Source organism: Cervus canadensis, chromosome 8, assembly GCF_019320065.1.
Source record: "Cervus canadensis isolate Bull #8, Minnesota chromosome 8, ASM1932006v1, whole genome shotgun sequence".
In the NCBI taxonomy this organism is placed as follows: Eukaryota; Metazoa; Chordata; class Mammalia; order Artiodactyla; family Cervidae; genus Cervus; species Cervus canadensis.
The window spans coordinates 83,206,170-83,220,880 of NC_057393.1; the positions used below are offsets into that span (position 1 = coordinate 83,206,170).

The following is a 14,711-nucleotide window of genomic DNA, read 5'->3' on the forward strand; positions in this document are numbered from 1 at the left end:
AAGCAGGGGAAAAAAAGAAAAAGAAGAAAAATAAGCAGAGTCTTACAGACCTGCCAGATGCGGCAAGCCTAACAATGTACACATAACGAATATCTCAGGAGAGGAAAGACAGAGAGAAAGAGGCGAAAGAATACTTAAAGAAACACTGACAAAACATTTTCCAAATTCGGTGAATAAAATTAATTTACAGATACAAGAAGCTCAACAAAATCCAAGTAAGATAAACTCAAAGAAACATGCAATGCACATCACAGTCAAACTACTGAAAGACAAAGAGAGAATCCTGGAAGCACCAAGAAAGAAGCAGCACGTCACATACAAAGATCCTTCATACAAGTAACAGCTGATGCCTCATTTGAAAACATGGAGACCAGAAGGCAATGGGGTGAATATACACAGTGCTGAAGGGAAATGCAGCTAGAATTCTATGTTCAGTAAATCTTTATTGTTCTCTCCAAGGCTTCTAACATACAGCATCACTCTTTCACTTTTCCCTCTTAGAAAATAACCTCACTTAATATTTCAACAGAGAATTCTAACTAAACAGTAACAATTCCCCTAGCTTCTTCTTGATTTTCCATAACATAGTTTACTGCATCTTTTAAATCCTTACTGCTCCCCCATCAAGCTTAGTGGTGTGTGTATTCTTCTTATGTAAGGCCAAACCTTTTACCTGTGTTGTAAACTTCATTTCCCCACCCTTAATCATCCTCAGATCATGCTTCATCAAGTTTCTCTCCTTTATTTTCAACCTCCCCTTTCCTCTGATTCTTCTTCTTAGAACCAGAAACCATTTCTTAAAAATGTTCAAATTTCTCCTATTTAAAAAATGGAAAAATGTAATCCTCTCTTTCTCTCTAGCAATAGTCTCAGCTACACACATACTCACACACATGTGTGTGTGTGAATACACAAATGAACATGTGTGTGTGAGTGTGTGTAAATTTAGTCTTGGTTGTTGTGTATAGTTGTCTCAAACACAGCTCAAACTGAAATTCAACGTGTTTAAAACCAAACTCAGCATCTCCCCGATTTCCCATCTCTGATTGTTCCAAAACCATTCCAGACACCTCCTTCATCTTTCTACCGATTCTATCTCTAAAGGTCAAACAAGTCTGTCCTATTCTCTCTATGCACAGTGCTGGTTAAGTTCAGGCCTTTGACACTTGTCATCAACACCAAACTGCTGTCCTCACCTTTCAGTTTGTGCACTTTCAGCCCATTCTCCAAAGAGAAATGGAATGATTCCTTCAGCTGAAAAACCTTCTGTTTCAGTCTCTGCCTTCTCTCCTTCATTTCCTTCTACTTCTCAAACTCTACTTGACATGCAGTCATGCAAACCCAGCTGAAAATCCCCAGGTGCAGTCCTTCCTTGACTGCCAAGCCTTCACACACTACTCCCTCTGTCTGAACAAATGAACCTGACTGATTCCTACTGACTCTTCTAAGTAGATGGAAAACACATCTCCAAATATTGTGTCACACTTCTCTTCAAAATCTGTGGGCTTAAGTGTGAGATGCATTTAGTGACTCACGTCCAACAAACAGAATATGGTAGAAGTCATTGCAATATGCATTGAGGCTTCTTCCTTGCACTATCTCTTAGATTACTCACTCTGGGGTAAGCCAGCTGCTATGTGAAAGCACTGAAGTATCTCTGTGAGGAGGTCTTCATGACAAGGAACTTAGGTCTCTTGCCAATATACAGAGAAAATCTGAGTCCTTTAACCAATAATTACGCAATTGAACTGTCTTAGCAGCAAATCCCCCAGCCCCACTGAAGTCTTCAGATGACTGCAGCCTTGGTGGACTTGACAGAAACCTCAAGAGAGGCCACGATCCAGAACCACCTGAATAATCCACTTGTGTGCACGGGCTAAGTGGCTTCAGTCATGTCTGACTCTTTGCGACCCTATGGACTGTAGCCTGCCAGGATCCTCTGTCCATGGGATTCTCCAGGCAAGAATACTGGAGTGGGTTGCCATGCCCTCCTCCAGGGGATCTTCCCAACCCAGGGATTGAACCCACATCTCTTATGTCTCCTGCATTGGCAGGCGAGTTCTTTACCACTAGCACCATCTGGGAACCCAATGATATCCATTCACAAATACCTAAAAGATAGAAACTTTGAGATCAACAAATGTTTGTTGGTTTAAGCCATTAAATTTGAGGGAGGGAAAAGTTACACAGCAGTAGATAACTAATACATATCCTCTAAGAAGACTTCTCTGACAGCTCAGTTAAACCACTGCTGTGATACTTGGGGATTAATGCTTACATCACACAAAAGTGTGAAAAATTTAGCCTACTTTCCCTGCCTATAATGAAATCTACCTGTGGGCAAACTTTTTCATTCATTGTTGAATCTAAGCAGAGTAGATGTTCAATAACTACATATTAAAATCAAATGGAAATGAGGATGATCTGAAATAGGCAAGTAATATGAAACTCAAAGATGGCATGATGGACAAGATGACTTGATGGACAAGAGATTGAGCAAGCTCTGGGAGTTGGTGATGGACAGGGAAGCCTGGTGTGCTGCAGTCCATGGGGTCACAGAGTCAGACACGACCGAGCAACTGAACTGAACTGAAGCTGCTTTTCTTCCTTCTTGAAATTCCTATAAGTCACGAGAAAGTAGGGAAGCATAACATACTAATATATTGCTTCACTGATGTGTTAAAGCAAAATTATATTACACTTGTAAATAATATGTATGTAAATATGTATGTCATCAGAATAACATCTTATTCAGCATCCTCCTGAATATAGTTCTCACTAAAAGTGAATGTATCAGATGTATATGACACGATTTATGCCCATAATTGATAATGTCTTTAAATATAATCATCATTATTTTTCTCTAGCATATACTGCATGTTTCTTTATATAGGGTAAAATGTATTCTCCTCCTTGAACACTGACTGCAATTAACTAATTCCTTGAAAACTCAAGGTTATTGTTAGAGCCATCATTAATCATTTCTCTGAGCTGCAGTGGGTTTGTTTCTTTACTGTTTTCTCTTTAATTAGCTGGCTGTCATCTATAACTTAAGAACTGAGTCAGCTTGACATTGGCAGCACTCTACATAATTTTCAATGCTCAATCAGAAAAGTAATGGTATAGGAAATACATATAAATAGGGTAAATAACTTCCAAAATGTTTTAAATAAAGCAGAGTTAGGGAAGGAAGTGAAGAACACACTACTAAGAGTCTAGGCAGCCAAAATATAAATATTCATGTAGAAAGGGATAAAAATAAAATTGGAGGATATCAAGTGGTTGCTGTATTAGACTTTAAAACCAATGATGATTTTTTTCACTGAACCTTTATTATCATCATTATAACATTTTTCCATCAGAAAAGATAAAGATTGTCATCTCTCCTATCTAATACTATCTAGGGAGATACAAAGGTAAGAAAATATAAAGTTAGAAAGAGGCCCCAAAACATCTATGACTATTGTACACTTGCTAGATATTTATTGTATGCATATTAGATATATACCTAATAGAGTAGTTGAATCAAATATTTTTAAAGTATGGAAAATACTGGAAAATGGTATACTATCACAGGCATTCTTAATGAATATTTGTATGCTCAATATATCCAACTGTTCATTAAAGAGTGAGTTTAATAGGTCATTACAAAAATGGTTTGTAGATTTTTAAAAGCAGGAGCTCTTAACACTATTACTAATGATCGAAGTTCTCCATAGGATACCATAGTCACTAAGAAGATGTAGGAAAAGATATTTGCAATTATGAGAGTTTACTCATAATAATTCATGAGCGGGTATTTGTAAGGCTTCCTCAGACAACCACTTTGCCTTATTGCATTTCTTTTTCTTGGGGATGGTTTTGGTCACCACCTCCTGTACAGTATCACAAACTTCCATCCACAGTTCTTCAGGTACTCTGTAATCCCTTGAATCGATTATTGGGAATAGATTGGGATTCTCTTGAATAGAATCCCTTGAATCTATTGGGAATATACATAAATGTCTGAAAGTGTAGCCAAAAAATGAAGATAATTTATCCCTTTTTTGCCAAGAGAACATGCTGGTCATAGCAAATATCCTCTTCCAACAACAAAAGAGATAACTCTACACATGAACATCACCAGATCATCAATACTGATCAGATTGACTACATTCTTTGCAACTGAAGATGCAGAAGTTCTGTTTATAGTCAGCCAAAACAGGTCTATACAGCTCCTTATTGTAAAATTCAGGCTTAAATTGAAGAAAGTAGGGAAAAGCACTAGGCCTTATGATTATACAGTGGAGGTGACGAATAGATTGAAGGGGTTTTGGAGTGAACCAAAACTTCTTAAGTGAACAATGCAAAGAAATAAGAGGAAAAACAATACAATGGGAAAGACTAGAGATCTCTTCAAGAAAACTGGAGATACCAAGGGAATATTTCATGCAAAGATGGGCACAATAAAGGGCAGAAACAGCAAGGATCTAACAGAAGCAGAAGAAATTAAGAAGAGGTGGCAAGAATACACAGAAGAACTGTTAAAAAACGTCTTAATGATCTAGATAACCACAATGGTGTGGTCACTCACCTAGAGCCAGACATCCTCGAGTGTGGAGTCAAGTGGGCCTTAAGAGAAGCATTACTACAAACAAAGGTAGTGGAGGATGCAATTCCAGCTGAGCTATTTCAAATCCTGAAAGATAATGCTGTTAAAGTGCTGCATTCAACACGCCAGCAGATTTGGAAAACTCAGCGGTGGCCACAGGACTAGAAAAGGTCAGTTTTCATTCCAATTAATTGCAAAGAAAGGCAATGACAAAGAATGTTCAGACTACCACATAATTGAACTTATTTCACATGCTAGCAAGATCATGCTCAAAATACTTCAAGCTAGGCTTCAGAAGCACATGAACTGAGAACTTCCGGATGTACAAGCTGGATTTAGAAAAGGCAGAGGAACCAGAGATCAAATTGCCAACATACCCTGAACCATAAAATAACCAAGGGAATTCCAAAAAAGAAAAAATCTACTTCTGCTTCATTGACTACATTAAAGCCTTTGTGTGGATCACAACAAACTGGAAAATTCTTAAAAGAATGGGAATACCAGACCACCTGACCTGTCTCCTGAGAAGCCTGCATATGAGACAAGAAGCAACAGTTAGAACTGGACATAGAACAACAGATTGGTTCCAAATTGCAAAAGGAATACATCAAGGTTGCATGTCGTTACCCTGCTTGTTTAACTTATACTCAGAGTACATCATGTGAAATACCAAGCTGGATAAATCACAAGCTGGAATCAAGATTGCTAGGAGAAATATCAACAACTTCAGATACACAGATGATACCACTTTAATGGCAGAAAGAGAAGAGGAACTAAAGAGTCTCTAGATGAGGGTGAAGGAGGAGACTGAAAGAGATGGCTTAAAACTAAATATTAAGAAAACTAAGAAGATGGTATCCAGTCCCATTACTTCATGGCAAATAGAAGGGGAAAGGGGGAAAGGTGGAAGTAGTGACAGATGTCCTCTTCTTGGGCTCTAAAATCACTGTGGATGGGACTGCAGCCATGAAATCAGAAGACAATTGCTTCTTGGCAGGAAGGCTATGACAAACCTAGACAGTGTGTTGAAAAGCAGAGAGAGTACTCTGCCAACAAAAGTCCATAGAGTCAAGGCTATGGTCTTCCCAGTGGTCACATACAGTTCTGAGAGCTGGACTATAAAAAAGGCAGAGCACCAAAGAATCAATGCCTTCAAACTATGGTGCTGGAGAAGACTCATGAAAATCCATTGGACAGCAAGGAGATCAAACCAGTCAAGCTTAAGGGAAATCAACCCTGAATACTCCTTGGAAGAACTGATGCTGAAGCTGAAGCTCCAGTATTTTGGTCACCTGATGCAGCTGACTCATTGGAAAAGTCCCTGATGCTGGGAAAGACTGAGGGCAGAAGGAGAAGAGGCATCAGAGGATGAGATGGCTGCACGGCATCACCAATGAACTTGGACAAACACTGGGAGATGGTGAGTGACAGGGAGGCCTGGTGTGCTGCAGTCCATGCAGTCAGAGAGTCGGACATGACTGGGTGACTGAACAACGACACAGGATAAGCATATATAAATATCCACTTGTTACACGTAATAACATTATATAAATATCAGCAATCATTACTATTTAAGGTTGAACTTCTATGCAGAGATACTAAGCTAAAAATATTAGTCATTAGAGAATATCCAGCATAGATTTTAAGAGTTTTCTACCAAGAAATATAGGCACTGCAAAGAAACACACAGAGCTCATGTCATTTTTGGCAGTTTTAAAATATGGATGTTAATACAACTCAAACCATAGGAGAAAATGATTAAGGGGTTGACTATCTTAAACCATATTCTTAAAAAGTATTATTCAAAGGAAATGTGTTCTTCATAGACCCTTTAAAAATCCATATATTCCACACATTTATTGAGTGTCTGTTCTAGAGTGTTTTCCTTCAAGCAAAATATTGCACTAATTAATTACTATGGCCTATATGTGAGACTCTAAATAATGAAGATTTAGAAAACACTAGCTCATCATCCTAAATTTACAGTAAGTTTCCCACATATGAACGAGTTCCATTCTGAGAACACGTTGACAAATTTAATTTGTTCATGAGTTCAACCAAGTTAGCCTAGGCACTTAACTAACATAGTCAGTTATATAGTATTGTAATAGGTTTAGAATACTTTCCACACAAATAATACATAAAAATAAACACAAAAATTAAAAGATTTTCACCCTTACGTTACAGAACTTTGAAAAGTACAGTAGTACAGGACAACAGCTGGATACAGGGGTTAGCGAACAGGCAAGACGAGTTACTGCTGGAGGAGGGACAGGAGGTGGAAGCGGTGGAGCTGAAGGACCCTCAGCAAGAGGAGATGGGGGGCAAGCTTCAGCATCACTCACGCCTGAAGTGACTGGGCATGTGAACCCACATTCGCATCTTTGAAAGTTTGCAACTTGAGGATTCATATGCAGAGGACTTACTATTCTCCCATAAACAACTAAAACCAGCTGTTCTGAAAGAGAGCTGGTGAGGTGGGTGGGACTGAGGGGCAATATCAGAATCACAGAATTAACTGTGTCCTCAGACTCTTCAAGAAGGTAAACTCATTTCTTCCCCTCTGCAGAAGCACCAAGGTCCTCAGTCACTCTGATGAGAGATGATCTAGTCCTTTAAGTGTCCTTCAGGACAAAAGTTCGCTAAACTCCTGGCCTGCGTCACATACTTCAAATAAAGGACTCTTATCTCACACTCCCTTTTATTCATGCATTTGGCTTTTAAGAATTTACAATGTGATTTTTCAATGAGAGGAGAAGAAAGTGAAATGGAAATACCATGATCCTGATCAGGTGCCTCCAGGTTGTAGCCATATCCCAGGAGTGTGCGTACAGCCTCACGGAGGCTATCCTTATTGGATTTCTTAGTTCTGTCATCTAGAAGGGCATAGGGAACAAGCCGAGGGTTTCTTCTGTTCTTTACATCCTACAGGAAGGAAAAAAAAAAGGTATGTGATCATCAAAGGACAACCAACAGCATTTGGAAATCAGCCACCAAATACATCAAAATATAAAGTGTCTGAAGGTAGATATTGCGCTTTCTACCTTCCCTTTGTCTTTCCAGGGTGTAGGAGTTAGTGAAATACTACCAGTATGAAGAATCTATCAACTGAGTGACTGATCAATGTAAATCAGGCTCTCTCCATGAAAAACAAATGTAAAATAACAGTAATAACAAAAACCAACTTCAATGATCTCAATAACCATCATCCATCTGTCAAGATTGCAAGGCAATGGGCTAACTTAAGAGAACCTACCATTTCCTTGCCCAGTTGACTGACAGGTCTTTGTTACAAAAAAAGCCTAATTAGTAACCATTATCACTCTGATTTTTGAGTCAATGTACAACACAAAGCCGCTGTCCCTTCCTCAGAGAAAAGTCAGTGTGTGACGGCCACCTCACAAACTCAAATAGCTTAAAAAATAATAAACTGACTCCATCAACTGGTGAACCAGGTAATAGCGGGAGCATTACAAGAACTGCAAACCTCACAATTTTTTATAAAAGAGGCTCCAAGTTTAAAGCATGATTAAAATGGCAGTGACCAAGCAAGAAGATAGGCTATCTTACCATCTTAACAAAAGAATACATAATTTAAGGGTAAATTCAAAAATCTGGGCAGTGGAGATGCTCCAAGACTGCAAGTCTTTCTAACACTTAAGAAATTACTTCTTTGCATTCATTTGTTGCTGCAGATTTGATCAAACTTTCCATATTCCAGGAGGCATGCTGCTGCTGCTGCTAAGTCGCTTCAGTCATGTCCAACTCTGTGCGACCCCATAGATGGCAGCCCACCAGGCTCCCCCGTCCCTGGGATTCTCCAGGCAAGAACACTGGAGTGGGTTGCCATTTCCTTCACCAAAGCATGAAAGTGAAAAGTGAAAGTGAAGTCGCTCAATCGTGTCCAGCTCTTAGCAACCCCATGGACTGCAGCCCACCAGGCTCCTCTGTCCCTGAGATTTTCCAGGCAAGAGTACTGGAGTGGGGTGCCATTGCCTTCTCCACCAGGAGGCATATTCAACCTCAATTTATCTTAGCATGAAGAACAATTTGGATGCTGTAGATATTCCCAAACATTCTCCAAAAAATATTAGCTATTTGGTGGATGGCATTTGTTCTGGTTAGGGAGGAACAAGGAAAACTATTTCCCAATTTCTTCTTCCCCTTCTCTAGCAAATCTGTAGTAAATACCTTATACTGACTACCTGACCATTTGGACCAGAGTTCAAATCATCTGGGTTGCTTACTGGGGAATCCCACTCCAAAGCCAGCCCCAAAGAAAAAAGCACCATAAACAGCTTCAAGCCACATTACCCAATGTCTGTTAGTTATTCTCATGAGTGTGACCATTAATAGAGATCCATGGACTTGCCTGGTGGGCGGGCGGTTAAGAATCTGCATCCCAGTGCAGGGAATAGGGGTTTGATCCCTGGTCTGGGAAGATCCCACATGCCACAAGACAACTAAGCCTGCATGTCTTACCACTTACCAGCACCCATCCCTTTCAAAATGGCTGCAATCCCCCAGCTTTTCCTAGAGAAAAATTAACAGGCCTCTGATGAATCACACTTTCTGGATATGGTGTTCTGGGGATCTGATTATACGAAGAAGCTGCTACAGGGGTTTCCATGCACATGAGTGCTTGAAATCTAGTGTGCTGGAGACACAGAAGGAACTCAAGCAAACACCTGCTCTCAAGAAGTTTACAATCCCATGCTGAACCAGACTATTTTAAATAGAGGATGATGAAAAATTAAAGACAACGCTCATTCAGATAACCCAACAAAACTGTGTTTTGTCAGTGGGGAATGGGGTGGAAGCTGGGAGAAAGGACGGAGAAAGTTCCAAAGAGAGCTTTGGCCAACTCAGACAGAACCCTGTGCTTTTACAAAGAGGATCCACCTGCACAAGGAAGAGATGGAGAGCAGAGGGGTCCTGGTTTGCCCCACAGACTCATGTGATCTGCAACGCAAGGGAGCAGTCCTTCGGCAAAAAAACAGTGAGGACTGCCCAATCCCCCTGTGGCATGTGGCTCAGGTTCTCACACACACACACAATGCTGAAGCCGGCTGAGTACTGATGATCTCCTCAGTTACAACAACTTTAATTCAATACAAGAACAGCTTATTTTATGAAGTAAATCAAGGCTGTGCAGTTTTCCTTAGCCTTTGAAATGACAAAAGTTGTGGGCTAAGAAGAATGTTGGAAATATCAAATCAACATTTAGTCTTTATCCTGCTGGTAAGTAACAATCCAGTTTAGTCCTGAAAAGCTTTAAGTAAAGGTACTGCCCACCACGAGCTGCCAAGAAGTACTGTAACAAGAAAGAGGAGAATTTGAGCTCTGGAGGCAAAAAGGCTTGATTCCCATCCCAGTTCTGCCACCTGGGTAGCATTGGACAAACTGCTTTCAGGCTCCCCATGTATCATATGGGAATTGCAAATAAAAATTGTTCATCCTTCATGGAATCTTTGTAAGAAAACACACATAAAATTCTAGACATAGTGACGGCTGTTTAACAATAATAGCTGTTTTGTGTACTATTTGTTAGGTGCTAAGCCTTTCTCATATATGCTATATATTGAAATTCAATAATTTAGTGAGGAAGAAACAGTGGCACAGAGAGAATTTAAGTGGCCACTCCAAGGTCACACAGTCACTAAGAGACAAGGCTAAAATTTGCTCTGTTTTGCTGTCCCCATACACACCCATTGTCTGTCAGTTATTCTCACGAGTGTGACCATTAATAGAGATCCATGGACTTGCCTGGTGGGCCGGCGGTTAAGAATCTGCATCCCAGTGCAGGGAACAGGGGTTTGATCCCTGGTCTGGGAAGATCCCACATGCCACAAGACAACTAAGCCTGCATGTCACAGCTGCTGAAGTTTGTGCCTCTAGAGCCACAACAAGAGAAGTCACTGCAATGAGAAGCTTGCGCACTGCAACTGGAGAATAGCATCCACTTACCATAACTATAGAAAGCCCAGGCACAGCAACAAAGACCCAGAGCAGTCAAAAATACAATTTAAAAAAAAATTTTAAAAATAGAGGCCCACAATTCTGAAATCTAGAAAAAGAAATTTTTTTAAACTAAGTTTAATAAAAACACAGTTGGTGGCAAAAAATGGCCTGCATTGATGCAAGGCTGTTGATAATCTTTTTTTCTCTCTCCTGGTTTCATCAGTCTACACTGCTGAACAAAGAATAATTTATACATAGTCTGCTGCTCTGCTGAGGGCACTATGGAACAACTTCATTTTACCACCATTCAAAAAATCTGGATTATGAAATTCATCTGGCCCAAGGGGCATTAAATGTGACATTATGGACCTCTTTTATTAATTTATCTTGATACTATCACATTTTACATACTTAAAAACAATCCTAAAAATCAATCTCAGAGAAATGTCACAAAACCACGTTATAAATCAGTGGTCTGGAAACGTTCACTGGGAGCCTCATGATAAAAACCAGGCTTGAGGACTGACGTCCTGGGTCCAGCAACAAACAAGTGCTTCAGTGCATACGTGCGTTAAAGATATCTATATGATGTGAGTTTCAATATAGTCATTATTTAATCTCTCTGTTACAAAGTATACTAGTCCCCACTTAGGTCAATTTCAGAGCATGTGCTGTAGAGCTAAGGTCCCACATACCTGTTGGATGCCGTAGGTCCAGCCCTGTCGAATCCGATCCCGAGCCCACACGTTATGAGCATTTTCCGCCAACTTGTCCACCATAGCCTCTTGAGATGGGGTGAGTTTGATAAAGCTCAGGTCCATTGGGGCAGGCTTGTATCCACTTGTCAGTTGGTAACTACAAAGCAAAGCCAAAGACATAGACAATAGGCCTGTCCAAAAAAAATCAAGGTTGAGAAATTCCTATATTAATCTTTTAACTCCAATTGTTTCTAATTTTTATTGTTCCATAGACCACAGTGGGCTTCCCTGGTAGCTCAGCTGGTAAAAAATCCACCTGCAATGCAGGAGACCCCAGTTCAATTCCTGGGTTGGGAAGATCTCCTGGAGAAGGGATAGGCTACCCACTCCAGTATTCTTGGGCGTCTCTGGTGGCTCAGCTGGTAAAGAATCCGCTTGCAATGTGGGAATGTGGGAGACCTGGGTTCGACCCCTGTGTTGGCATGATCCCCTGGAGGAGGGCATGGCAACCCACCCCAGTATTCTTGCCTGGAGAATCCCATGGGCAGCGGAGCCTGGAGGGCTACAGTCCATGGGGTCGCAAAGAGTCAGACATGACTCAGTGACTAAGCACAGCAGAGCACAGCCCACAGTGGTGACCCGTGGTGATATGCTTTCACTTAAACTAAAAACTCATCCGGTGGAAAAGCCACCTGATCTTTATGTTTTCACTTTTATATCACTAAAACAGAAATGAAGCAACACCTCTCTCTCAAATTTGAGAAGCATTTATCATTGTTTGTGTCCCAAACGTTGATGCTTTCGTATAGCATAAATCAAAGTATCAGTAATTAAAATAGTTAATGAATTTCTCTTTCTGTTAAGTCCTCAGTTTTCTTCAACATTTACTTGTTATATTCATGTAATATTTATTTCAGGAATCTGTGTATCCTTTCAGACACAAGCTGTTCATTATTCTACAGGGGAATTCTAACACATTCATACATTATTTTTCTATTGCCATTCCAAGTTACATAATTTAGGAAGCCTCTAGATAAGACAGAGACTAGAAAATACCAGGCATGTAATCATCTAAAATATGATTAAGGCCTGGATTTTAGGGAATGCTTACCAGAGGCTATTTCCACACTTTGAGCTAGAGAAGAAAGGTATCAAGACCAGTATAATTTTTAATTTGGGGGGAGAAATAGCAAATTGAAAATATAAAAATTTTCAGACTTCCCTCATGGTCCAGTGGTTAAGAATTTGCCTGCCAATGCAACAGACACAGGTTCCATCCCTGTTCTGAGAGGACCCCACATGTTGCAGGGCAACTAAGCCCATTTGCCACAGCTACTGAGCCCATGCTTTAGAGCCTGTGAGCCCCAACTACTGAAGCCCATGTGCCCTTGAGCCCATGTAGCCAAAAATAAATAAACAAACAAATAAAATTTTAAAAAGAAAGAAAATATAAAATTTTGCACACACATTTATTAGGGCGATATGACTGCTACATGCACACACACACACACAGAGACATCCGTCTCATCTATTAGAGAGACTGGCACAAAGCCTACTGTACAGCTGGTTCTCTTTCATTCTCTGTCACTGTTCCGTCCCCTTCCATCAACTGTGCCTTGGGGTCAGGATCTGCTTCTGATCCATTTTTCTAATTATCATTATACTTAGAAGAGTGCCTGGCAGAGAACAGCCTTTCGATCTATAGTCTTCAAAAGGACTCACTTTATGTACAAAACGAATATAAAGAGATACACATCTTCATCTCAAAGATTCTCCTTTGGTGCAAACAAAGTAAACAAAACTTGCCAGATGATTACGCTAAGTTAGAAAAAAAAAAAGACCAGAACATGAGAAAATGGTCTAAGATAAAACTATAAATAATCTTTATTCTTCTAATTATTCTGGATTATGGCTAGCCAAATTAAAAGGTAAGCTCTTTAGTAACAAGGAGAAAACCTAAGATAGTGCCTGATATGTGGTAGATATTCAATAAAAATCTGCTGACTGAATCTGTGTATGACAGAAATAAATCATTTAAGGTTGAATAAAGTTGACTTTACCTTAAATAACTTCATTATACTTCATTGAACTTCTACTTCATTATAAGACATCTTGCATTTTATAAATGATTTATCTATAGGCAGAAGTCTTAAAGAACTTTTTGTTTTGTTTAAGTAGATCAGATTGGTCTGGCAATTGCAAAAATTGTGGCTAATTACTACCTTATATCACTTCATTTACATCCACAGTTGAATTTACTGACATGAAATTTTGTTCTGTTTTAAATCATTAACAATACATTTTATTTTTCTATAAAGAAGCCACATGGGACTTCTGAATCACTCATACAAATCACTGTCTTTTATAGAATCTGTATATTTAAATGGACATATCTGTCAACTGTAAGCACAGTCTATATTCAAGTTCTCACTTGGAAAATATTTTCTTCAAGAAAGCACTCAATACATTTCAAATGTACCAAGAGGTGATCAAGCCCAGCATCATCTAATTTCCAAGTTTAACATTATTTGCTGGACGAAGAGCTGGGGGCAATGATAAAGAACTGGGTCTTTTGTACTCAACCCCTTCCCACTTCTGTTTCTCACCCCTTTCTCCTGAATTTCCCCAGTATCACCCAGCACATAATTCTCTTTCTTCTCTAATTTTCCCGTGGTCCTGATCCCTCCTAGCTGTGACAGACAGGCTCAAGTTTTGAAGGTACTCTGTGAAGAACTGATTACAGCCTACGCCACCTTAGTGAGTGATATATGTTTTCTAAAAAGAGGAAAGATACTTCTCTTGTGATCAATTCTAATAGTAGACTTGTCAGCAATGTCAAAGGCAGAGGAATTTTTGAAGGGTATTTTCTACAAAAACTTACAGATAAATTCTATTAGTGTATAGTAGAACTACACATTCTACTGTATTTCTGTAGAGTAGTATGACATATACTATATGTACATGCCATAATTCTGGCATAAGCATTTCTCTTTACTTTCTAAATTTTTCTCTCACTGTATACAATATCTATTAGAGTTGCTTTAGTTCTCTAGTAATCACAATGAAAGCCTATGGAGATTCATTTGCATCTACTGATTTGAAATGACCCAATAATTAATTCACATTCATTTTCAGATGTAGACTACGATTCATTCTACCAGCTTTCCTTCATAGTCTAGGGTAAGAAAGAATTTAAAGTTTCAAGTAGTACTTTTAAATGATGAATAATCCCATTCAAATTGAAGTTATTAATTCCCATTTCACCTGAACCTTATTTCCACACTGTTGTACTTCATCTTTTACAGTGTAAATAAATACAAATATCTTTGAAATTAAGACTTCAACCTCAATATGTTAAAAACGGTAACATCATGAATGCTTTTATTAGTGGCATCAATAATGACTTACAAAATCATTCACAGGACATAACAAAGAAAGAATCAAAATCACTATACCAAAAT

The 14,711-nt window shown here is 39.2% G+C and overlaps 1 protein-coding gene across 1 annotated transcript in view; it reads right to left on the reverse strand.

Moving 5' to 3' along the window:
• RYR2 (ryanodine receptor 2) overlaps positions 1–14,711 on the reverse strand; it is a 595,071-nt gene that overhangs the window by 318,696 nt on the left and 261,664 nt on the right. The window contains exons 26-27 of the mRNA XM_043477303.1: positions 11,248–11,407; positions 7,369–7,516 (exon numbers count right to left, since the gene is read on the reverse strand). Of these exons, the coding sequence (XP_043333238.1) occupies positions 7,369–7,516; positions 11,248–11,407 (308 nt within the window). The remainder of the gene's footprint in view (positions 1–7,368; positions 7,517–11,247; positions 11,408–14,711) is intronic.